At 33.8% G+C, this 26,020-nt stretch overlaps 1 protein-coding gene across 1 annotated transcript in view; it reads right to left on the bottom strand.

Moving 5' to 3' along the window:
* Positions 1–1,544: 1,544 nt before the first annotated feature.
* The window catches only part of SLCO1B3 (solute carrier organic anion transporter family member 1B3), a 60,811-nt gene continuing 36,335 nt past the window's right edge, over positions 1,545–26,020 (bottom strand). The window contains 11 exon segments of the mRNA NM_001166047.2: positions 1,545–3,180; positions 6,396–6,513; positions 9,333–9,397; positions 15,373–15,557; positions 17,734–17,899; positions 21,130–21,325; positions 22,124–22,288; positions 23,358–23,600; positions 23,878–23,976; positions 24,170–24,316; positions 25,438–25,559. Coding sequence (NP_001159519.2) covers positions 2,967–3,180; positions 6,396–6,513; positions 9,333–9,397; positions 15,373–15,557; positions 17,734–17,899; positions 21,130–21,325; positions 22,124–22,288; positions 23,358–23,600; positions 23,878–23,976; positions 24,170–24,316; positions 25,438–25,559 — 1,720 coding nt within the window. The 3' untranslated portion in view covers positions 1,545–2,966.

Raw genomic sequence — 26,020 nt, 5'->3', positions numbered from 1 at the left:
GTCTTCAAATTGTTTGTTTGTTGTTTGTTGTAATTAATTCTCAATAATTTTGTGTTGGTAAAATCTCCAGAAATATGGATGTTGAAATTGAAGCAAAGAGATGAAAATAGTCCCTGTAAATGAGAGACATTCTTATTCTATAGTAATATTAATTAGAGTGTATGTGTTTAAATGCCTATCTCTCCACCACTTAGGAGGGCTCCCAAAGGGCAAAGACTCTGTTTCATAAATGTTTTTATTTTCTGTGCTTAACACATAGATGGCACTCAAAAGACACTTTTTAACATTTTAAAATGTATTTTTTTATTTTAAAATATAAAAAAAAACAAACTTCAAAACATCTGAAGCCCTCACTCCCTATCCAATGACCTTAACGAAGCTTTTAAAAATTTTGCATGCATGTTGTTTTCAGTTCTTATTTATAACTTTCACATTTTTATGAATGGAATTTTTTGGAGTTCTTTTATTCATTTACTCATTCATTCATTCAAAAGTAATTGCTAAAGCACCTACTTTGTGTCAAGCACCAGCCAACTGCTGGGAAGAAAATAGATAGGTAAAATGAATTCAATTCCTACTTTCCTAGAGTTTATGACTGGTGGCAGAGACTGATTTTTAACAAGTAATCAAAAATAAATGTAAAATTACTCTTTCGCTAAGTGCTATGTTGCTACAAATATAATTGGAGAGTTTTTAAGCAGTGAAGAAGTCGGAGACATTGAAGGAATGGCAATTGAGCCTAGAACTGAATGCTGAGAAGCAGTTAATTTAGTGGGAAAAAGACGATTTTCAGAAGGAAGAACTATCATAGTCCAAGGTTCACTTCATGAAAATGGATGGGAACATGAAGACATGGTGCAAATAAAGAATCTTCAGTCCTTATACTCAAATTTTTCTTCATAGCAGGAAGCCATTCTGCCACTAAATCTCTAATGCTTCTTTTCTAAGTCTGATTTCCTGTTCAAAAATATCAGATTTCCTACATTGGTGCTTTAGTTTGTCTTCCAATCCTCTACCTTTTTTCATAATTTGCTTCTTTGTCTTTTTCCTCCACATTTTCACAGATTCTAAAATGTAACTTCTTTATTATTGATTTGGTTTTTTTGTCACTGTCCTCCCTTAACCTTATGCAATATATGTTTTAATTATACTCTTGCTTTATTTTGCATCCTTGCAAACTTTCCTTATCTTATTCGTGTATCTGCTGAATTCCCACCCCTTTGCTTCCTCCTAGGATTTATATTCCTGTTTATAAATGCCATCGAATTAAGGATTAATATTTGTTCTGTATTCTTGCATTCTGAAGTAGATCAAATAATCTGAGGCATATGTTTTAATGTTCTTTTCCTTCACTGTACATATCACATTTATAAATATAAATTTATTCTTTTATTTTATATTACTTTATAACATTCAATAATTTAATGTAATGTTCTTTTCCTGTAAAGTGTAAGCTCTGTGAGATAATGCCCTTTGTTTTCTTTGCTATATTTCATTTTGCCTGAAAGATATTTGACACTCAATAATTGTTGAAAAAATAAATATTCAAGACATAGCCTTTATTTTTTTACAATGTTTTAAAAATAGCTTTATAATTTTCTCTACTTTTTGAGACAAGATTCCATCAAACTTGTAATATAGTAACCTAGCATGTTGGGGTTTTTTTTTCCAAATATCTGCACATGGGAGTAATGAATCCTTTTTCAGGGCTACAGCTTGAGAATAGTTTAATGTATAATGCCTAGGCTAATTTTCAGATTCTCGCAAGCATTCATATTACATGACTTTGCTATACTCAGGAATATCTTCTCCTATCCTGTATGTCTTTATCAGGGGCTCTATACAGATATTTTTTTAAGATGTCCAGTTTGCACAACAAATGTTTTGAATCATAATCTCTGGGGTGGGTGGACTATTGGTTTCTTTCAAAACAAGAAGTTTCACAGGTTATTCTAATGCCAGAAAGTATCTTTTAACCTATTGAGTTTAAAAACTACAAGTTTTAGCAGTCAGTATAAAAGCTGTGGTCATTTAACAAATAAAATATTCAAATATTTGTTCTTATCCATTCCCCTCTTGTCCTATTTGTGGGGATGTGAAAGCTGTCTCTTGGTGCACCAAAAACAAACACACACACACACACACACACAAATATGCAATTGAGAAACAGTTGGTAAATTATCTGGTACAGACTCCATGTCTTCCAGGGAGCAGACAAATGGAATAAAGACATATTTTTAAATAGACTTTGCTTTCTCAAGTTAATGTCAGTTTTCTTAATCCACTTCCATGGGCCTGAAAGAAACTTAACACATTCCTTAATATGTTGTTTGACAATCATATCTTGCAAATTCTGAATTATGTCTATTTTTTCACTAGTATTTTAATGAAAGGTTGGAAGAAGATTCATCATGGATTCCTTGTCAAACACAATTTCAAATTAAAAATTAATAAGGTCTGACTTAATACATGACTTGACTTGACTTAATGACTTAATACATGAATAACAGATATCATGTTAGTATAAAGATCCCATCATACTGACTTCATGCTTGGGCCAAACTGGCTTTAAGAAAAGGTATTAGGCTTTTCTCCTTATTTAGGTTATAAATTTCTCTCCTCCCTTTTTTCCCTTCTATCCATTTTCTAGTCACTGGTTTTATTCAGGTAACTGAGCAAATATTTTTTTCTTTTATTATATAATGACCATACCTCTCACTTTAAATTTGTATGGATCATGTGTCCTAATCTTCACGTCAAAGGCAGAGCCATGCCATAAGCAATGCATACTGTCATTCCTTTTCATTTATAGTCTGTTTCATTACCTCAAATTTATAGTGATTCACTGTACCATCATAACGGTGGGGGAACTGTTAATGAAGGACCAAGAACTGCTCAAAATACCATCCTACTAAATTAATATAATGTTGGTTTGAAACATGGCAACCTAATTGTTTTTTCTCCCCTTACATATGTGTCTCATTGTCTTCTCTGGCAGAAGGTACAAAATATCCGTCGTTATTTAAGGATTCTAAATTTGCTTCATTCGTATCTTTTCTTCCATTTTCTGATGCCTTGGTATCTTTTCCTTGATATATTTTCTTCATAGTGATAATTAATACAGCATGTAAAGTAAGTGAGGCAAATTTTAAGCTCTCAATCAAGCTCAAGAAGGTATTTCTGTGAAAAGAGAAAAAAGTCAATTTTCATTTTAAAGTATTTAGAACAATATACACTGTTATTCTCCAGTATGCAGAAGATCTTAAAAGAAAAAAAATGATGTTTGAAATTATACATAAAAATAGTAAGGCAGCAATTCTAGTGATTCTTTTTATTGACACAGATGGAACTTTTGAATTATTTTAAAAGGAATATTAAGCCACAGAAACTAAGGGTAATTAACGATCTACCCAAATGCTTCCCATAAAAGTAAGGTATATTTGGGATGCTTAAATTTCTCAAAGACAGATTAGTTTATGTGTAATGGAAAAAGATTATTTTTTTCTTTTTAAATTTTTTTAATTTAAATTCAATTTGCAACATATAGTTTAACACCTAGTGCTCATCCCATCAAGTGCCCTCCTTATGCCCGTTACCCAGTCACCCCATTCCTCCACTCTCCTCCCCTTCTGCAACCGTTTGTTTGTTTCCCAGAGTTAGGAGTCTTTCATGGTTTGCCTTCCTCTCTAATTTTTCCCCACTCAGTTTCTCTCTTTTTTCTTATAATCCCTTTCACTATTTCTTATATTCCACATATGAGTGAAACCATATGATGATTGTCTTTCTCTGATTGACTTCTTTCACTCAGCCTAATACCCTCCAGTTCCATCCATGCCAAAGCAAATGGTGGGTATTCATCCCTTCTGATGGTTGAGTAATATTCCATATTCCATATATGGAAATATATATATATATATATACCACATCTTCTTTACCCATTCATCTGTTGAAGGACATTGTGGCTCCTTCCACAGTATGGCTATTGTAGACATTGCTACTATGAATACTGGAGTGCAGGTGTCCCGGTGTTTCACTACATCAGTATTTTTGGAGCAGATACCTAGTATTGCTATTGCTGGGTCATATGGTAGCTCTATTTTTAGCTTCTTGAGGGGCCTCCACACTGTTTTCCAGATTGGCTTGTGCCAGCTTGCATTCCCATCAACAGTGCAAAAGGATTCCCCCTTTCCCCACATCCTCTCCAATATTTGTGGTTAATGGAAACTGATTATAAAGGAAATGAATTGACTGTAAGATCATCAAACTAAATCTATTTAGATAGGAGCCGAACTTTAGCTTATAGGCTAAATGCAGTCCAAACAACTGCTGCCATGTGATCTACTGGAAGTTTTTAATGAAACTGTATTAAATTACCTAGCACACATGGTCAATTCTTGTGATTCTCAGCTTTCGTCTCACATTAGAATCATCCAAGGAGATTTTAAAAATCCTGTGCCCAGGCCACCTCTGAACAATTAAATAAAAAATTCTGAAGATGGGATGCAGAAATTTGTATTTTTTTAAAGCTCCTCAGATGATTATAATGAGCAAGAAAGATTGATAATCACTGACCTAGGGGCTTAGGAAGCACTTACTCATCTAATGACACAGTTAACTAAATGTTGAAAAGCTTTATGCAAAAAACAAAAAACAAAACAAACAAAACAAACAAAAAAACAAACCTCGAACAATTATTAGGTTTAGTTGAAGGTGAATGGAATTATATAATTTTGAGCTGTTTAGACTTACATAATGTTGTAGTGTAGCAAAAATAATGAAATAATTATTTTAAAACTTCAAATATATTGGTCTCATCCTTGAATTATGTCAAACAGTTCTACCCCAATGTTAAACTTTTCAGAATTTCTATTGAAAATAGGGAAACTACTATGCACTTTAGGTTATGTGACTATTGCTTAGAGGTGGTTGGAATGGCACAAACTATGACAGAAGGTCATCTGGTTGGGATCATATAGCATGTAGCTTTTGCAGACTGCCTTCTTGTACTTAGTAATATACATTTGGATTTTGTCTTGTCTTTCTGTAGCTTGACAGCTCAATTCTTTTCTTTGCTGGAAAGTATTGTGTTGTGTGAATGTACCACAGTTTGTTTACCCATTTACCATGGAAGAACATCTCAGTTGCTTGATTTATCTGACAATTATGAAGAAAGCTGCTATAGACATTTATGGGCAGAGTTTTGCGTGGGCATAAGTTTTTCAGCTTATTTGGGTAAATACCTAGGAGCGATTACTTGACTATATCATCAGCCTATGTTTAGCTTTATAAAAACCTGTCAGGGTCTTCCAAAGTGACTGAATTATTTTGCATGCCCACCAGCAATGAAAATGATTTCCTGTTGTACCACATCTTGCCAGCATTGGTATTTTTTTTAAGAGCTCTTTATATATTCAGGACACTTGTGTTTTGTTATAAGTTACAAGTTCTTTTCTAATTTATCTTTTCCTTTTGAACTTGCTTAAGTTTTATGACACAGAGTTTTAAAAATATTTAATCATTTTTTTCTACTGCGGTTTTAGAAGTTTGGGTCGTACTGAGAAACACATTCCCACTTCCTAGATAATTAATGTATTTCTACCACAATTTTTCCTAATACTTGTAGTTTCATATTGTAAATGTATGTGTTTGATTAATCTTCAATTAAGTTTTTTAAGGTTAAGATACCTTTGCAACTTTTTTTTTCCCATATAACCATCCAGTTATTTCTCTATGAACAGAAGAATATAGAAACAATGGTTTTTTTCCCATTGGCCTATATCCAGATCCCCAGCATCATTTTGTGTCTTCTTAGAGAAGCCAGAAGCTCTTTGAATATAGTTTGAATGTAGTTTTTTTTAGTATTAGAAGAGATTTTAGAAACAACAAAAAAATTTTAGTACAAATCCCAGATTTTTTTGTTATTCGCTGTATGATTTTCAACAAGTTGAAAGACTCTTTGAGTCTTTGAGTCTTTGTTTCTTCATATTTAAGGAAAAGGAGAAAACTATCCATCTCCTGCAGTTCCTAAAACTTTTGAAATGAGATACCATGTTGCCTGGTACAACATTAAATGCAAAGTTCATTAAATGGTGGCTATAATAATTATTATTTTTTTAAAAGATTTTATTTATTTATTCATGAGAGAACAGAGAGAGAGAGAGAGAGAGAAGCAGAGACACAGGCAGAGGGAGAAGCAGGATCCATGCAGGGAGCCCGACGTGGGACTCGATCCCGGGACTCCAGGATCATGCCCTGGGCTGAAGGCAGGCACTTTAACTGCTGAGCAACCTTGGTGTCCCTATAATTATTATTAAACTGAAAATGACATTTCACTTTTTAGGAATTAATATAGTCAAAGGAAAAATCAATTAATAAATATATTTATGACAACTTACCCATATAATGTAGAATTATACATCCTGCAAAACCCTGGCTTCCCACAGCTGCTGGTCGACCACTTCATACATGCTCTATCAATCAGAGCCCCAAAATATATAGGAGCTGGAATTCCTCCTACAACATGAGTTGAAAAAAAGGTTGATCCAAGGAAGAGGTTGCAAACATAACTGGGTGATATTCCATATTGATACATTTTAGATTAAGTAAAAGAAAATTTGGAACATGCTTCCATTGTTTCAACCTACATTTACTCCAGAATCAAGACTGTTAGGAAACTCAAAGGCTCAAATCACGTATAATATAGATAGATACCTGCTACCTAACTCAACCTGCCAACACATATAGAAAAGAGAAGAGGGACCATTAAATGCCTATATACTCTGTTCTTATAATTACCAATCAACTTAAGTGTAACTGGTGAAAAGGAGAATGTTGTCAGGAAAACATGGAAGTTATGTTGGTTCATAAGTAATTTTTCTAGGTGAGGAGAGCTGAAAGAGTGGGAGTAGAATTACAACTTCACAGAGAAAGGAAAACCTCTCAGCTCAAATACTGCAAAGTCAGAAGAGTTTCCAACCCCATTTTAAAGAAAATTAGAAAGTGAATGCCAGCCAACACTAGCACTGCTTCCCTGGAGAAGTACAGGCCCAGCCTCACAGAATACTAGGTTCTTAGCAGGTTGTCCTTCTTTTTTGACTCAGAGCTCCACTTCCACCTTCTTGGTGTCATCAGAGCCCACAATCCTGCATTTTCTCCCCATGGATTGTGCACATTTTTAAAACTTCCCTAAAGCAGTGTGTGTTAGGGCCTGTGGCTGAATTTTGTTTCTGTTAATATTCTAATCATAATGTTGCCTGGGTGTCTAGTAGTCTGTGCCTAACACAATTTTTATCTGTAGTCTATAATTTTTCAAAATGCAAAACTTTTTAAAAACACGTATATTGCCTTATAGCAGAAGTACACATCTGCTCTTACTGTTATTTTAATAAACTCTTTGATAAACTACTAGCTCTAAGCATTGGTAATTTGACCAAAATTTCAGAGACATGCTAGTAGAGATCTATATTGCATATGGTAGAACTGAAGTGTCATGATTTTACTTTGTTCTTTTTGTATTTTATTGAATGCCTTTCAATTTTTATTTTGTTACATAAAAAATGGTGGTGTTTCATATTTTGAAATTTTAATAATTCCATATACTTTTAATTAGTCTTAACTTTTTGAGAGTGAGAAATCTGAAATGACAAAAAAAAAAAAACTGGTGTCTGGAGCCACACATATCTGAGGAAGACTGGTACTGAGAAAATGGGTGAGAAATTTGCAGCTTTCCACCCTTTGAAAAATGAAAAATATATGCCAATAATTTGTTTTCCCATATAATGCCATTGGTTTGGCCAAACTTAATGCATTAAATGCTATAGGTAACCAACTTGGTCTTAAGTCATTGCTAGAATTTTAGAACTTCAAATACTCTATTTTCCAAATATCCTTTTCGGTTTAATATAGACTTCCCACAATTTATGCATGTGTTGTATTCAAGACAACTATTTGTAAATTGAAAGTTTGCTAGACAGCATGTATTTTTTCCAAAAAGCAGTTAGGTTCTACTGTGGCATATATATTGGACATATCAAAATAGTAAGCTCACATTTAGGATGGCAAAATTCCTTTCTTTCTCTTTTACGTCACTAGGAGAATTTCTTTTAGTCTCAGTTTTATTTCAGCATCTAAGGGGGAGTTCTAGTTCCCCCACATTCTATTTTCATCTGCTAGCTTCTGTGGCCTAGCTTATAGGATACAATCTTCATTGTATCTGGAAGCAAGGAACTGCCAGGACAGACAGAGCTGCAGGTTAAAGAAAGACAATAAAGAAGGCTGGTATGAGAACTGGAGTGGAATCATGCAGCACCTCCATCTTCTTCTCTCCAAATTCTTTATATTTCCTCTTTTTACCTTTGAGGATCTGTGGCCTTCCCCCCAAATATACTTCTTGGACAACTTCTCCATTGCAATAAGCCATAGAGTTATGCTTCTTTCTTTTGCTTCTAAGGATCCCAGGGATTGATCCCTCCCACTTCCTTTTCCTTCTGCCATCAGTGGTTGCCTCCAAACCATGGTCAATCTTCCACCCCAATCCCTAGATGAATGATACTCTTTTCTTACTTCCCAGGAATAAGCATATTATGTGAATAGGTCTTACAAAGGAGCATAGGAGTTAGGCTAGAAGTTGTCAAGCTAACAACAGAAATCTCTGTGGTATAAATGGCAAATAACAATGAAAAAAGGATGATTTCCTAAATCTTGTACTAATCACCTCATTTGAATATTTAGAAATAGGACTCTTACCTCTGGAGTCTACAGCCCTACTCTTTAACAATAAAAAGCACAATTTCCTGAGCTTGCTTTCATTCGGAACACTTCCTTAGTCTAAGATGCTCAGTGCTACACTTTAGTTCTCATTTCCTCTTGCATTTTTAACTTCTGGTAAAGGTTAGCTTCCCCAACCCTAGAGAAGTGGGCAGAGGGAAATAAGTCCACTTATTTCACACAATCTCAGCTTGACTAGATTCCCAGGCCTTCCAAGCTATTTTGGGCATTACCTTCTTAATCTAGAAGGAAGGCCCTTCACTCTGCCTATGGGAAGTAAAATTCCTAAGTCTGAAAGTAGAAAAACTTTGAATATAACCTATGTTTGTGTTAGAAAGAGAGTAAAACAAATATGATGACTTCTTATTCAAGATTGACTTTAACCAGAATTAATGATCAAATTCTCTTTTTAGTTTTTCTCTCTTATTTTTTTATTACAAAATAACAATTATTGTTAATTATACCTTTTAAAAAATTTCTTGTGATTGGAAATTAATTACATTCAGTCTGTGAGCTTTGATATGAAAATTTATATCTTAAATTTTTAATCTGTATATTTAGCATACCTAATGCTCGTATAGTTAGTGAATGGAAACCCACCGCAAGGGATTTCAGTTCAGGTTGAACATTTCTGAAATAAGATAAAGGTGAAGACACATTAAACATCTCCAAAATTCCAAACCAAGTTAAATATTAAAACACTTCTCAGTGGCATTGTCCTTCATGATCAGATGAAAACCCTCAACTGAATGGCTGACATTATTTCAAGTTATATTTTCAGTTGTTTTAAAAGGCAAATAGCTGAGTGATAAGTTATTCTTCTCTTATTTATTCAATATATTGAGATTTCAAGATGGTTTAACATTTTCACATTTGATACTTTGAAATCCTATGAGTTTGTGGTTGGAACAGACTGTATCATGCCTATCAAGAAACAGATCTCATGTGACCCATTCAGTTGACATAGGCCATATGATACAGCGGATACCTTTATTGACGTCTTGGTATGAGAGCTCTTTTACTGTCTTATTTCTGCCATTGCTGCTAACAACAAAGTTCACTACTATGATTCATAAATTGTCAAAAGATACTTGTATTCTAGTGTCTAGTGTATTTAAATATCATTTTAAAGGAAGTAAGCACATTTGTATACTTTCTTAGAAATTGACTCACTCTTGCATTTAGAAATTTGTCTCCATAATTCCTTTTTTCTTTGTTCAAGAAGACAATGACACTACTATATCCTTCTGTGATATCCCTGTGATAGCCTAATACAATCACGTGAAATGAGTTATCCAGTAGCAGTGGCAGGATGGGTAGGAGGTAACTGAGACTCAATAATTCTGTCTCTCTGGAAATATTTGATTAAGTGATACAGAGGTTATTGTTGTTTTTCTTGAGCTAGTTGAATGACTGTATTTGTTCATATAAATGAGTGGAATTAGTCATTCAACATTTACTAAGTGGCCCTAGGATATTTTATGTTGGATCTTGTTCTTGATAAATGACGTTATTTTTTAAAAAAAGATTTTATTTATTCATGAGAGACACACAGAGAGAGGCAGAGGACACAGGCAGAGGGAGGAGAAACAGGCAATATAAATGGTGTTTTATATTGACTAAGTGACTTAGAGAAATCATATAACCTCTTTTAGCATTAGTTTCCTGGGTGTTTGGCTATCGCTCCCACATGGTTCAGATCATTCTTAAAAAAAAAAAAAAAAAAAAAAAAAAAAAGATTTTATTTATTTATTTGAGAGAGAGTACAATCTGGGGGATGGGGAGCTACAGGCAGAGGGAGAAGGAGAAGCAGGCTCCCCGCTGAGCAGAGAGACCAATGTGGGATTCTATCCCAGGACCCCAGATCCTGACCTAAGTTGAAGGCACATGCTTAACTGATGGAGCCACCTAGGCACCCTGGTTTAGAAAATTCTTTAATCACATCCAGTGTCTTGCTCCTTTTACATCACTCAAACTCTTCCATTGTGTGCCCTATTCCAGCAAAATCCTTAGATCTTATGTTAGGAATCCCTTCACTTTCTTATTTTTAACAAAGCCTCGCTGCTCCCTGATGGTTGTCTTTCCATGCAACTCTTCCAGTGAGGGCTCTTTTCCTCCCACAGCCTGTACTCTTACTGGGCCTCCCTGTAGGTATCCTTCTTCCTCCTTTTTTTTTTAACCACCTCCAGACCTTAGTGCCTCTGAACAACCTCTAACTCTCCTCAGGACGTGTGCCATCCTAATGTACCATTCTCTAACTTCCTTGCTGCAGTATCTACAGATACTAGTATCTTGACACCACCCCACTCATTCCTTGGAGATTTTAGTACTATGCTCTCTGTCATTTTTTTCCAAAACCATATCTGCCACTTTTTCTTAGTTATTACAGTATAATAATCCATGTGGACCACCATTCAATGCTCTGGCCTCCCAGGTTTCTTGACCTCTACATTCCTTTTGTCTTACCTCACCCACTCCATGGTCATGCCAATCAGTACATACTTTCCTAATTCTCAGTTTTGAGTACTCCTTCATCATAAGCACTTCTTAACTTTTAAATTCACCCTCTCCAATAAATCAACTCTATCAAGCCTCAGCCTTGCAGGGCTCTCAAGGCCCTTGACACCCTCCACCTTATCCCAGGTCATCTCCAGTTTTATGTCCTCACTTATTTCTCACCATATTCTCTCGTTATGATCCCTCCTTTCAAAGACCCTGGGCTTTCTTGTCCTTCTCATTCTTTATTGTCCCAGGTACCAAAAAATGCTTTCATGCAATGCCTGCCTCTTTTGTAGCTGTACTTAAAGAAGTGCTGGCTGGAGAAAATCATTCAAATATTCTGACTAATCTCATTTTAAATTAATAAGAACAAACTATCAGGGCCTCCAATACAATCTGCTCTATTTTACTAGTCCATTTTCCCAGTGTATTTTCCCAGCCTTTGAGTTCCCATTTCTTGATATCACCTCAAACCTCTTCTTTTCCCTCCTCCTTCTTAGGTGATTACCTTGCTTTTTATTGAACAGAAAAAGTAGAAGCAATTAGAATGGAATTTCAATACCCTCGTGTATCATTTTTTTACCCACATAAAAGACATTCCCTTCTATTACAGAGTAAATTCTGTGTACTTGTTCATATCACTTTCCATCTTTCCCTTTAATTGTTCCTCCTCTTTCCTGCACTGTTTCCTTCATCTCTACTGAACAATTCCCATCAGCATACAAGTATGCTATAATATGTAGTATAAACAGAAATCATGAAGTCATACCCCTGCTAACTTACTGTACCTTTTCCCTGCTTTTTTTTTTTTTCTAACACTACAGCACTAATATAAAGAACTTTTTTCCTACTGGGTATCTGCACTTCCCCTTCTTGCATTTTTTTCTTGATCCTTTGCAAAGTAGCCTTTCTTTCCTCCCATCTTTATGCATTATTTTTGTTAAGACTAGTGGTGACTAGTACATAATGAAATCCAATGATTACTTCCTAACTCTTAACTTTCATGACTCACCCTCTTGGTTTTTCTCCAACCTCATGTTTCCTCATTCTCAGTTTTCTTCAATGGATTATCCTCCTATTCTTGGTTTCTGAAGTTATACTATTGGATCTTGGTTCTATAATTTTATTTCTATCTGTACCCAATCCTTAGAAGATCTCAACAGTGCCATGGAATTAAACAACATCTGTATGTTCCTGATTCCAAAATTTATATCTCCAGCTCCAATAGGAGACATCTCAGACTTACAGGGATAGAACAAAGTCTTGCTTCTCCACTTTCTCCAACCTACCCTTCCGCAGTCCTCACAGTTTGTTCAACCGAACCACCATCTTCTCAGAGCTGGGCTAGAACCTTGGGATGATCCTTAAATTTTCTTTCCTACATCCCACATTCAATCCATCAGCAAATCCTATTTTGCCTTAAAAACAGAAGACTGAGGGACACCTGGGTGGCTCAACTGTTAAGTGTCTGCCCTTGGCTCAGGGCATGATCCTGGAGTTCCAGGATAGAGTCCTGCATCAGGCTCTCTGCATGGAGCCTGCTTCTCCCTCTGCCTATGTCTCTGCCTTCTTTCTGTATCTCTCATGAATAAATAAAATCTTAAAAAAAAAAAACCCAGAAGACTGAGACTCATATCACTTTCTACTTCCTTTACCATCACCATCCTTAATTAAACTCCCATCCTGTGAAGAACTATCAGAGTCTTCTGCTCTCCCTGATTCCATTCTTGCATCCCAAAAACTTGTTCACCACTCAAAAGCCAGTGATCTTCTAATTGGATAAGTCAGTTGTATAATTCTAATGCTCAAATGTCTCTGCCAGCTTCTCAATACAATTAGAATAAACTTCAAAGTTGTGGCCGTGACCCACAGGATGTGTATTTTCTGGACCATACTCTTTATCTGTCCCCAAATCAGCATAGCTTGCATACTCATTTTTTTTTTCAGCTTTCTTAGCAAATAACTTTCAATGCACAATATTTGGATTAGTACCGTTTACTTGTCCCCTTTTATATTCTTATGCTGATTTATTTTTCTTCCTAATGCTTAACACTTATATTTTATATATTTACTTGCTTACTTATTTATTGTTTCTTCTCTTAGACCCATCCAGTCCCCCATCTTTCACTGCCACTGGAAACTAGTGAAAGCAGGACCTTTATTGTTTCTGTTCACAGTTTTATCATTAGAACCTAGAATTGGGCCTGCCACACAAAATGAATATATTGAATGAGTGCATATCAGCACTCCTGCTTAGTCTAGTTTTAATAACAGCCTTATGATGTAAATAATGGAAAATCATTAACAGACTGAGGTTTATATTCTTACTCTACAGTCTGCTTCACAAAAGTTTTCTTTCAACAAAATCAAAGGCTGGTGGTGAAAGATAAGTAAATATTTTTGACAAGTGGTTATGTCTATCTTAACCAGTTAATAAGATAAAATATAGATGTCATTAATGATGAAACAATGATGTCCAAACCCTCTTTCACCCTGAAAAAGATTTAAATTAAAAAGCTAAGACTTATTGAGATAAAGCTAATACAGTTTTGAGAGAGGATTTTTCTGATAGCTAGTGAACCTGTAATCTGGCAATTATAGAAGACCTCTTTTTCAGTAGACATTTTATATTAAGGTGGAGATAAAGCTGTGGAATAAATCAGTAAACATAATTTAACAAGATTTAGGTCAGAGTAGAATTAAACAACTATATACTCAGTTTACTCATGTATATTCATTTTTAACAAAGTTTAATGCATTTGTTTTCTTTCCCTTCCAAGTCATGCTGTTGGCTGACAGTGAAATTGTGGTCAACTACATAGGTCTTAAAAGTATAATTTAGATATTAACCCAGGCTATCATATTTATACATGTATATCTTTAAGACCTACATGCAAGTTTTTATATATTTTCATTTTTAGGTAACAAAATAATTAACGTCACCAACAGGGCTTGTGTTATCTACTCCTTTCCTAACTCTCTAATCTTATGTTATAGCCCTCTCATTCTGTATGTTCCAACCAACCAGCTTCTTTTCATTTCTCAAACATTCCATCTCTTTCTGGGCCTCTCAAAGCATTGGCACCTAAACCTTTTTTCTGTACATTTCTTCATTTGGCTAATGTTAACTTATTCTCTAGACTTTTCGATTAAATGTGGCTTTTTTTTCTTTTTGAGAAGTCTCTGAGTCATCTTCCTTAAGGATCCTCACCTAAATCCTAAACTAGGCTTTCCTCTTTATTTTTTTGAAGATTTTACTTATTTATTTATCCATGAGAGACACACAGAGAGAGGCAGAGACATAGAGGGAGAAGCAAGTTCCTCATGGGGAGCCTGATGTGGGACTCTGATCCCAGACCAAGATCACACCCTGAGCCAAAGGCAGACGCTCAACTGCTGAGCCACCCAGGCGTCTCTCTCTTTACTCTCTTTAATATCATTTTTTTCCTCATTGATACTACTGATGTTTGTAATTATGAGTTTATTTTTAAGCTTATTTTTCTTACACTGTCTTTCCTGTCATACTCTAAACTGTATCAGAACAACTACTTTATCTGTTTTATTCACCATGGAATATTCTTCAAGCATGGTCTAAGTATTTGTTCAATGAGTGAAAAAAGGAGTGAATTCTATTTTTTTTATTTGTCTGTGAGAGTATTTGAGAGACCAGGTCAAAACTATTTTGAGAGTATATTACAAGTTTCAGAATATTGTAGACTGGTTATATTATACAGTCTGGTTCCTAAATTGTTTTCTTTCAGTGAAATCAATAGTTGATTCATTCTGACAGGCCCATCCTGGTATAAGGTATCTCAAAATTAAAAGTTCTTTTAGAATCACAAAAAGGGATTTTTTTTCACAATTGAAGCAATTGTCAATCAGTCTATGTCACAAAATTCTTAGTAAAAGGAGTGAGCATAAAATCTTTTTATCATTAATTATGGCATTGTGGTATCACAGTAACCCCAAGTAAATGCATTCTTAGAAAATTAAAATGTAAAAAAAATACAAATTTGTGTTCCAAATATATAATGGAAAATATGTACATTATTAGGTATGTTTATAGTCTAATATACATAAAAATGCTTTTTGAAAGATCATACTTACTTAAAAACCAGCATGATAGTTGGGATGCTTCCCAATGAAGAGAAAAAATAATTCAAGACTTGCACCAGTGCATAAATATAAAATTTTTTTCTACATTGACTATCTCTTGGGCATTCACCTAAGTTCACCGAATTATTTTTGTTCTGGACACCTGTTACTTCCACACAACTACAGTTATGAAACACCTAAAAAATAGTTTTGAAATATTATAGAACATAATTAGAGAAATATGATTCAGTTATAAATACACTTAATTATATTTAAAGAAGTCTCATCCATTCAAGATAAAATATTTACCATGTTTAAAGAAAACATTCTGAAAATACACTTGTTTAATAGTTAAAGGCTAAATAGTTTCCTGGATTACTCTCTAGACCAAAACTATAATTCACTATTAGCATCTAGTTCATTCCTAATTTAAAAATTATGAAAGGATAGAAAAATTAATGTTTGAAACTCTGTATATAATTTCTCATTAATATAGATTCCTTTTTTCTTATTTAAATTCAATTTGCCAACATGTAGTATAACACCCAGTGCTCGTCCCTAATGTAAATTCTTTTTAACATTTTCCTCTCACTCATTTTTACTTTCTATAAAATACCTAGTTACTCTCTTTAACAATCCTACTTACGCAGGGATGGAAAAGGAAGGGTTACTCAGAGAATCCAGAAAAAATAGTTTTGTCAGTGGCAAAACCTGGCACTAGAGCCACCCATTAGAATGGGGCAGAGTCTAGGGAAATAGGAGATAGACAGGGGGTCCTAGAATTCTACTTTGGTCCACAAACATAACGTCCAAAAGCATAATGACAGATTATAGAATAGATGATGTTATTACCAGAGAGGTTCAACACAACAGAATATCCCAATGGGTAGACCACAGGAGAAGACAACTTAGGAACAAGTGATTTTAGAGATTTAATTTGGCAAGTTGTTTATTTAGAGATGTGGTTTTAATAAATTCTGTTTTGCGTCTAGGCTAAACTATTAAGAGAATCTTAAAACTATTAGTGCTCTACTGAAGGATGACTTGGAGAAGACTTTGAATCCACACTTATCTGATAATTAAGGTTTGCTTTTCCACTAGGAATAATATGGATGAATCCTTTATGTACCAAGCCTATTGATCAATAGAATCAAGGACATTATTCTGAGTAATTAAGAAGGGATGATTTATTACTAAGGATTTTGGTAAAAGAATTCTGCAGTAATCCCCAAATGGTATAGTCATTGCCAGTATTAAGAAAATATCTCCATAGTACACAGATCTCTCTTTAGCATTCTAATATCATGTCTCTTCCAGGCCTTCACTAATAGGCCAAATGGAACCAAGGATTAAATGGAGCACTATCATTGAAAGGCACTAGAGCCATGAATATGAAATATGCGTTTTTAAGTACAGTCCATAAATTTATAAAAATTTATGGCCTGGCATCAATGAAACCAGGTGCTTTATTCATCAAAGTTCTCAGTGCCCTTCAATAAATACAACTAGTAGGATTATGAACAAGAAAAAGATGGAAAAAGTTTAAAAATCAAAGACATTTGTATGTAGTAGATAGTAATGATCATAGCTGATTATACTGCTAATGTTGGTGATAGGAAAATGGCTCCCCAACTTTGTGAGATATTTGGTAGATTGAAGTGGAATAGAGAACATTATACCTGATTCTCAATTACTGGAAATGAACTCAGGGAATTAGGGAGAACCCATAGTTTACACGGAAGGGAATATTTTGAATGAAGAAGGAAATGGCATTTCTGTGGAAGATGTTAGAAATAGGTAGGGAAAAGACTTAAGTTATCCTGGATAGAAGTGCCACCCTTGGGGAAATCAAAATCAGAAGCCAAGAATTGGACAAGTGAGTGTGGAGCCTTGATTAATTTTTTTGCAAACTCAAAAGGATAGTCTAAAGATAAACTTGTCAGAATCTATATGCAAAGTTGCATATAGATTGTTGTCTTGTAAAGGAAGAGAGTTCTGGATAGTAGTTGGATCTGGGCTTTCCCCTAACTTCAGAAGGGTAAAATATATCTAATTTAATTGAATTAGTCAACTGAGGTGCTTCCTAGGGATCCTAAATGCATTTAAACTCCAGAAGGAGAAAGGGGGAGTAATTTCAAATGAGATTTAAGCAAGAGAAAAAGCTATTTGTGTTTCAAGCAGGATTTTATGTGGGGCTTTCTTTTTTTTTTTTTTTTTTTTTTGTGAGGCTTTCATTTACACAACCACACAGACAACACTGGGAGTCTTTTCCTCCCTTTACTAGAGATCCTACTTATAGAAAGATTTGATAAATAATTGTTAAATCTGTGATATTGATCAAGGACAAAAGAGAAAGTAAAGATGAATGCTCACCATAGACTTTTTACTGCCACTTGAAGATTTGCATCCTGCTAGACAAGGTGACATGTAAGTTATCCCACTGTCTCCACAGACTGGTTCCCAGTCATTTTCATCACAATTGCAGTTTGAGTTACAATAAGAAAGTGGTACATTTATGGGAGATGTCACTGGATTATTTCTGGAAATATAAGGTAGACATATATCAAAAAGAGAGAGAGAGAAAGAAGGAAGGATAGGAGAAGAAGGGGAGAGAAGAGAAAAGAGAAAGGAAGAGGAGGGCAGGAAAGGGAGCCAAGTGAAGGGAGGAAGCAGAGGAGAGCATAAGGGGAGAGAAGTGGAAGGGACGAGGGGAGAAGAGAGAGCTTTAATTAGCAAAATTTGTTGAACAATAATGCCAAAAGGGCATTTTTATATAATGTTTACTAACACTTTCTGTCTTTACCCAGACATCAAGAAGATCCATAAGACTTATATAAGAGGTCTTTGTGATTCTACCAAGAAATTACTCATTAAACACTTCATTTTTCTGAGACTCCATTTTCTCTTCAGTAAGGTAATAGACAAAGGTTCTTTCCCAGATTACTGTAAAGTCCCACAAATCAGTGTTACTTAGTTTGAATTTTTAAATCTATATTTCAGCTACATAAGAAAAGGATTTCAGAACCCGTAAGGATCAACTTTTTAAAAGATTTATTCATTTATCCATGAGAGACACAGAGAGAGGCAGAGATATAGGCAGAGGGAGAAGCAGGCTCCTTATGAGAAGACTGATGTGGGTCTTGATCCCAGGACCCCGGGATCACAACGTGAGCCAAAGTGGACGTTCAACCAATGAGCCACACAGGTGTTCAAGGATCAATTTTTTAAAAGTAGGAATAACAAAATCAGTTGAGAAAGACTAGAAAAACTCCATATACCTTTTAAGTGAAATGACAACATACTCTATAATAATTAACTGTAAAGTCTGGTTATATTTATAAATTATAATCTTATGGCTAAAATTACAAGATAGATTATTTGTATAATTAATGATCTGCTTATAGATTTTAAAATTATTCTCTTGTTTTGGGTACAAGTCTTGATAATAATTGAGAATTGATCAACAAAGGAAGTAATTTACATGAAGAAAGAAGTAAATTTGAAAATTCATAAATTCTATTACCAATAACTTTACTAACATACATCTAATACCTAATTCTGCTTGGGAACATATAACTGGAGGAGGTTAAACATAATGATTAATGACCAAGTCCAGACATTGCCATCAGATACTCCTGTGCTTACATTAGTTCTGCAATTTTAGAGTGTGTTGTGACTACCCTTCCTAAAATCAGATTTGCCATTTGTAAGTCATAGATAATAACATCAACCACATAGGGATTTGGGGGGATTAATATTGTAGTTATTAAGTTTTTTGTTCTCAGTAGCCTTTCATACTCTTAAAAGTTTTGGGGACCCCAAAGGCTTTTTGTTCAACTGTGTTATACATATTGGGTTATACATATCTATATAATCAGAAATTAATACTAAAAATGTTGAACATATAGAGTGCCTGGATGGCCCAGTCATTTTAAGTGTTTGACTCCTTATTTAAGCTCAGGTCTTGATCTCAGGGTCGTGAGATTGAGCCCCATGTTGCACTGAACTCAGTGGGAGTCTACTTGAGATTCTCTCCCTCCCTCTCCTTCTGTCCTTCCCCACTTGACTCATGCTGTCTCTCTAAAAATTTTTTAAAAATTAATACATGAGAATACACAAGCACACATCATTAGCCACCAGACTGATGTTATTGTCACATTATTATAGCTTTAGAAAATAGCACTATATACTCATGAGAAAATGAGGATGAAAAAGGCAAATACCATCCTGGTATTATTATAAAAATAGCTTAGAATGTGCTGAGTCTTCAATAAAATCTCAGGGACCTCAGAATCTCAGATCAGATTCTGAGAAACTCTACTAATTCGTACTTTAAAAACTTACTCCTGTTACTAAAACTTCACATATGCTGAATACATCGGTTCTGTTATTTGCTATCATTAAACTACGAGTTTCATGAAGTTAGTGATATAGCCTATAAATCTTTTTGACCTTTAAGGAGGCACTCAGTAAAACTTTATGGAATGGAAAGAATCTGATACAACTCTAGCTGATTTCTTTTGAATAGATGGGACAGTTGCTATACTTGTTTTTAGGGAATTGGCTTTAGGCTAAAGCATGTCTGATAACTTGGGAGCCCTTGGAACTACTGCTGTGATGTACAGAAAAGTAACACCTGTGATGTAAAGCATCAGTCTGGAGTCATTGTGTGACTTCAAATAAGTCACAGTTCCTCTGGTTCTCAACTAATAAATTAAGAGGATAGAAGAGGTTTGGACTCCATGATCCTTAAGGTTCTTTTTCCTCAAAAGTTCAATGTTCTAAGTACTCTGTATTTACTGGAGTGGATAATGGTGGATAGGAATAATTACCAACATTTATGGTTAGGAGGAAGCTGAGAGATAATTCAAGACAAAGTTGACAGGTCTCTAATAATAGGATGAGGTTTAGGTAAAGAAATGTGGGGGAAATTTGGTAATTTCAAATTGACTTCTCATAAGATCCAGAGTGCAAAACTCAGAGTCAACAATAAGCAGCACTAGGTATCATCGTTACTCATTGTAATCCAAGGATCTTTCCTTGTCTGAATGTGAATCTTCCTAACCTTTATTATTGACTGTATTCAAGAGATGATAAGAAATCTGTATCAGGAATATTTGTAGGAATACTTCACAATACTTTATAATACAAAGTAAACATTTTCTATGGTCTAACATATAATTATATGTAGGATATTTATTAATTCTACTGCTAATAATGATAATACCAAAGAAATAGTATTAGCTTGCAGAAAAGGAAAATTCAATACAATGTAAGGAAATATTTTCTTATAAATATAGTTGTTAACCATTAAAATTAACTGTAGATAAGAACTGTACAGTCACTTGTGGGAAATGTTACTTATATTCCTATTATGATGCATCCAAAATTGTAGTAGTTAAGACTAGAAGTTTTGGAGTCTAAACCCCCTAAATTAAGCCAGAATCTTAACATTGCTAGTCAGGTAATCTGTGTATCTCTCTAAGACCTACTTTAACTATCTATAAAATAGGGGCATAAGTACTTGCCAGTCTTTGTAGGTACCCAATAAAGGATAACTATTATTATTACAACTTGTGTAGATTTTCTTTTAGGAATAAAAGGAGAACTTTTTTGAGATCTTAGGAAGTGGCCATTTTAAGAATTTGTAAATTGACATTTCTCTCAAAAGATAGTTTAGTTAAGATTGCTATCTGCCCTGTTTTCCTAATAGTCTTTTACATTGGATAGTTTATATGTTATGCAATTAATATATTGATATATACAAACCCATCATAAGTTAAGGTTAGGCCAGCAACTGGTTTGCTTTCACAAATTAGTGCAAAAGTTAATAGTTGAAATAAGAAGGACAATAGACTGGTACAAAATGATAATTTGGCAATTCCAAGCAAGGTAAGTTTGAATTTTTTAGTGACATATCCTCCTACAAATATTCCAGTTGCAACAGTTGGTAAGGTTATGGTTCCTAGAAATAAAAGAAAAGAAAAAATTGTGATTATATAAATATGGTTATTCTGAAGTATCTTTATCAATGAAACACAGAGTGCACCAACCAAATTAATCTCATTTTATTACTTAAGTAGAAAGCTGACAGCCGTGGGTGGAGGTAGGAGAACAGTGTATGACATGGGAGAAACAAAAATAATTTCTTGATGCCAATGCTAAGTATTAGGGTTCCCCAACAGCAAAAGTCAGTGACTGAGAATATTTGAATGCCTCAATCCATGGTTTCTATGAGGGACTTTCTTTCTCTGGAAAATAGCAACAAAATATCATCTCCCTGCTTAGAAGACTTGTATCCTACTATCTAAAATCCTTTACACCTAAAATATGATATTTGTTTGAATGAGGTAGACGTAAAAGATGTGTTTAGTTGATTTTTCTTTTGTTCTACTTTTTGTAAGTAGCTGAGTCCTGATTCGAAGCTCATGAATTAACGAAATTATAATGATTACATTACAAAAGGATTTGTCTCAAGATCTCAACATTATAAATTCCAATTATGCAGATACTACATCCTAATGTTCCATTTACATGCAACTTTTCTTTTAGGATTTCATCTTCTCAAAAATAACATGAGATGCAACTTCAAATGCAGACCAATGATGATATCATGAGACTGAAATTTGAGAAGATTTACAAAAGAATAATTGGAAATTATATTTACTAAAATATAAAATTGCCTTCACAGCAAAATGTTGTTTGAAACTCAATTACTGGACAGTAGATAGCTTATCAAGCAAATTTAAATAACATGTCTTACCAAGCCAAATGTTAGCCTCAGATGCTGACTGACCATACTGTTGCTCTACATATTTGAAGACGTAAGTAATAGCACCAATATGGCTGCTGGCTAACAGTAATGTCAAAAACTGTAATATAACATATAGGGGATTGGTAAGGATGCTTTTCAAAGACTGGAAAAAACCTATAAAAATATAAAAATATGATATAATTCAGTTTAAATATATGTTAATATCTTAATTTTATAAATGCAATAAAAGTTAAATAAGATTGAAAATTGCCTAAACGTGTAACAGAAAGAGTACCCTGCATTCCTACTGTCAACAGCATTTTTAAATATTTTCCCTCATTTCTCCATATGTACATTAATATCCACTCAGTTTATTTTACCCCAGAATGAAACCATATGTACATGCTGTTTTGCACCTTGCTCAGTTCACTTTATATTTGGTTATTCTTAGCACTCTACCATACAACTGCATATATTATTAATTCAATTATTCATTAATTCAACAAATACTTGGTTTTCAACTGGGTCCCAGGCAATATGCTAGGTGCTCCAGAAACCAAAGTGAATAGACATGCAATATCTCTTATTAGTTAGCACTTAAAATTAATTGTTATATTAATAAGACAACCATTAAGTTAAAAGTTACTTTAAAGAGAGTATAATGCAAGAAAATAAAGAGAGTGTAATCCAAAGTTCACAGAAATGAGAAGACTAAATTTTAAAAAATTATGAAGTTAAATTTAGTACCAGGACTCAGATCTGTTTCCTGGTAGACAGCTTTTCTACTATAAAATACTGTATCAGTAAATCTGGCAGTATTATAAATCATTTTTCTTACGGTGCAAGGATAGGAAGAGAATAATAATGTTGTCTTAGGTGACATTGACAACAGTACAACTTGTGCCTACAAACAGATGTGTAAAAAATTCATAACTTCTGTTCATGGCAAGAATTTTGTGATCTGGGTCTATAATCAGAAGGTTGACCAACTGTAATGAAAGTTAAAGGTGGAAGGAATTTCTTAGAAAAAATATTAGTATAGTATCAGAGTCTAGCAAGACAGAACCAGATATTATTAGATAGGGATGACATGGACTTTGAAACATCTCTCTCTCTAGATCTCTAATGGTTTCCATCAATATGGTCAGAACTAAGTTTTCTATTCAATGGCAAGTAAGAAATAGTTTAATCTACTTTTACTGAAATTAACATTCCAAATCAACTATAAATGTGAAATACTTACCAGTGATATTTCCACTAAGACTTTGTCCATGGTTCGTCACATTAGTCATTTGACTCCTTTCCTCATTTGTTTTGAGCAAATGCAAAGATGTTAAGTTTTTCTTTTCTTGTTGTGGTTTATTCAGATCTCTGGGCAGGAAAAAGAATGGTATGGAAGACATAATAGATAATATTCCAGCCACAAGGAAACCAAGCCACCAAGCACCAACCCAACGGGAGTCCTTAGGAGTTATTCTGATATCGCCTGGAATAAAGAATTAGAAGCAGCCAGTCAAAAAATCATTTTGAAATGCAATATATTCTGAGCAATAATAATAATAATGATTGCTGTCCTTCATAGATGAAGAAGTAAATTATATTACATCAATTCTGAGATGCTATTTTTTAAAATTTTGTTCACACTTCAACACACAAATAGTGGGCAAAGGACTACTGAAAAAGTGAGTTCATTCAATATTTGGAACAATGATGTCCTGTACTTGAAAAACATTACTATGTTACCTTGTTCTAATTATACTTACTGAGATCTACATAGCCAATATCCACGTACATTTTCGCAAACACAGATCCCTGTATAAAGCCAATGATTGGACCAATCATTGATATTGCATGCAAAGTACCTAAAGATATTATAAAACAATTTTATCAGATGTTAAGAATACATGGTTCTTTTTCAATATGTTTTTTAAAGTAACATTATACATGTCTAAAAATATTTGTTTAATAAATAAAAGAATGAAGTTAACAGCACTATTATTTCAAGGGCAGACCCAGGGAAAGTAGTCATAAAATCTAATATTTTCTGTACATTACCTAAATAAAAAGAAGAATGTCCTTCTTCAGCAAAATCGTCAATGTAAGAAATCCCCAAAGGTACTATGGGGGTTTCCCCAATTCCACGGAGCATATTACCCAGCAGAACATATAACCATATATATGACCCAGATTCCTTTTCACAACCTACATAGACAGGATAATGTGTTATTTAAAATATTAATTTTAGCATTCCTATTAGCAACTCAACTACTTTAACTCCTTAATAATTTCATTTAAGATTTCTGTTTTTTTCTAATTGTAAGAATGATTCATATTCATGTTACAAAATTTGAAAATATAGGAAAGCAAAAATAAGCAAAAATTAAATTATCTATAACCCCACCAAACACAGAGTTGCTCCTCATGTTTATTTTATCTTCCACATTTTTAGGTAACATCAAAATATGCATAATCTTTATGTACATTATATACTTAAATGGCCAGCTCATATTATGACCTACTTTTACACTTGACATCATATTATGTCAATTTCCCCAGTGTTTAAGTTTTCTTTTATAGCAGAATTTTAATGACTGCATCTTGTTGTGCTGAATAAAGGTTTTGTAATTTATATAATCAACTCATGAGATATTTCTAAGTTTCCATTCTTTTAAAAAGGAATGCCAAAAAATAAAAAATAAATAAAAAATAAATAAAAAGGAATGCCTTGGCTATAATTGTAAAATAAGTCCTTGTGCGCATTCCTGGTTATTTTCCTAAGACAAATCAGTAAAAGTAGAATTGCTGATTTAAGCATACATGCATATTTTGTTCTTTACTATACTGAAAATTAACCTTCAAAAAGAGAAACTTATATACTCCAAGGAATGGATAAAATGCTTCTACATTATTTCTTTTTATTTTTGATAAAATAAGCAGAAAATCTTTTCATTTTTAATATTTTTCTAATAGGTAGAAATATTTAACATTTAAAAAACTTGTAATTCCTGATTTGAGTCTTAATAGGTAAAAAAATATTTACTTGGTGTAATAATTAGTGTTTTTCATGCAATTATATTTTTTACATATTTATACCACTTCCCTAATTTAAATGCATATATTCTCTACCAATTTCCTGCTGAAATATTTTCTTTTCTTATTACTTCCTAAAAGCTCTTTATATATATTAACACTGTTTTGTCTTATATACACAAGATGCAAATGATTTTCCTGTTTTTTAATCGCTTTTGGTAATATCATAATTTTTTTACAGATATAATTAATTCAGTTTTAGAATATTTATTAGTGACACTATCAATTCTTACCTTTTTCTACTATCTCAGGTGATGTTCTATTGAGTAACAAATTTTGACCAAGTAAACAGGTTGGGAAGCTTGATGTTAAATTTTCTGATGGATTAATATGAGTTTCTTTAGAATACCTGTAACTGTAACAATATCACTAGATTTAAAATTTAGCTTATCTACTGAATAGTTTCATTTTCCCAGAAATGCAGAGGAATTTTTTTCACTTTAATTGCATGATTTTTTTCTCTAAATTATCAGAATCCTTTTTGTCAATTTCACAGCCTGAATTTCAGGGAAAGTGATGGTAAAAATGAAATGGGAGTGCCCACTAAGAAATATTTATTCAGCACTTCCCAGGAAAGGTGGGATTATCATTCTAGGAGTGTATATATTATGCTCAAGATATGTAATATCTTGGTTTCATGTTTTGTTTTAAAAAAAAGGAACCTGGGCCACCTGGGTGGCTCAGTGTTGAGCATCTGCCTTTGGCTCAGGTCATGATCCTGGGGTCCTGGGATCGAGTCCCTCATCGCTCCCCACAAGAAGTTTGCTTCTCCCTCTGCCTATGTCTCTACCTCTCTGTGTTTCTCATGAATAAATA

Source organism: Canis lupus, chromosome 27 (assembly GCF_011100685.1).
Source record: "Canis lupus familiaris isolate Mischka breed German Shepherd chromosome 27, alternate assembly UU_Cfam_GSD_1.0, whole genome shotgun sequence".
Classification (NCBI taxonomy): Eukaryota; Metazoa; Chordata; class Mammalia; order Carnivora; family Canidae; genus Canis; species Canis lupus.
Note: the sequence above shows the minus strand (reverse complement) of the source record. Positions and strands in the feature narration are given on the sequence as shown.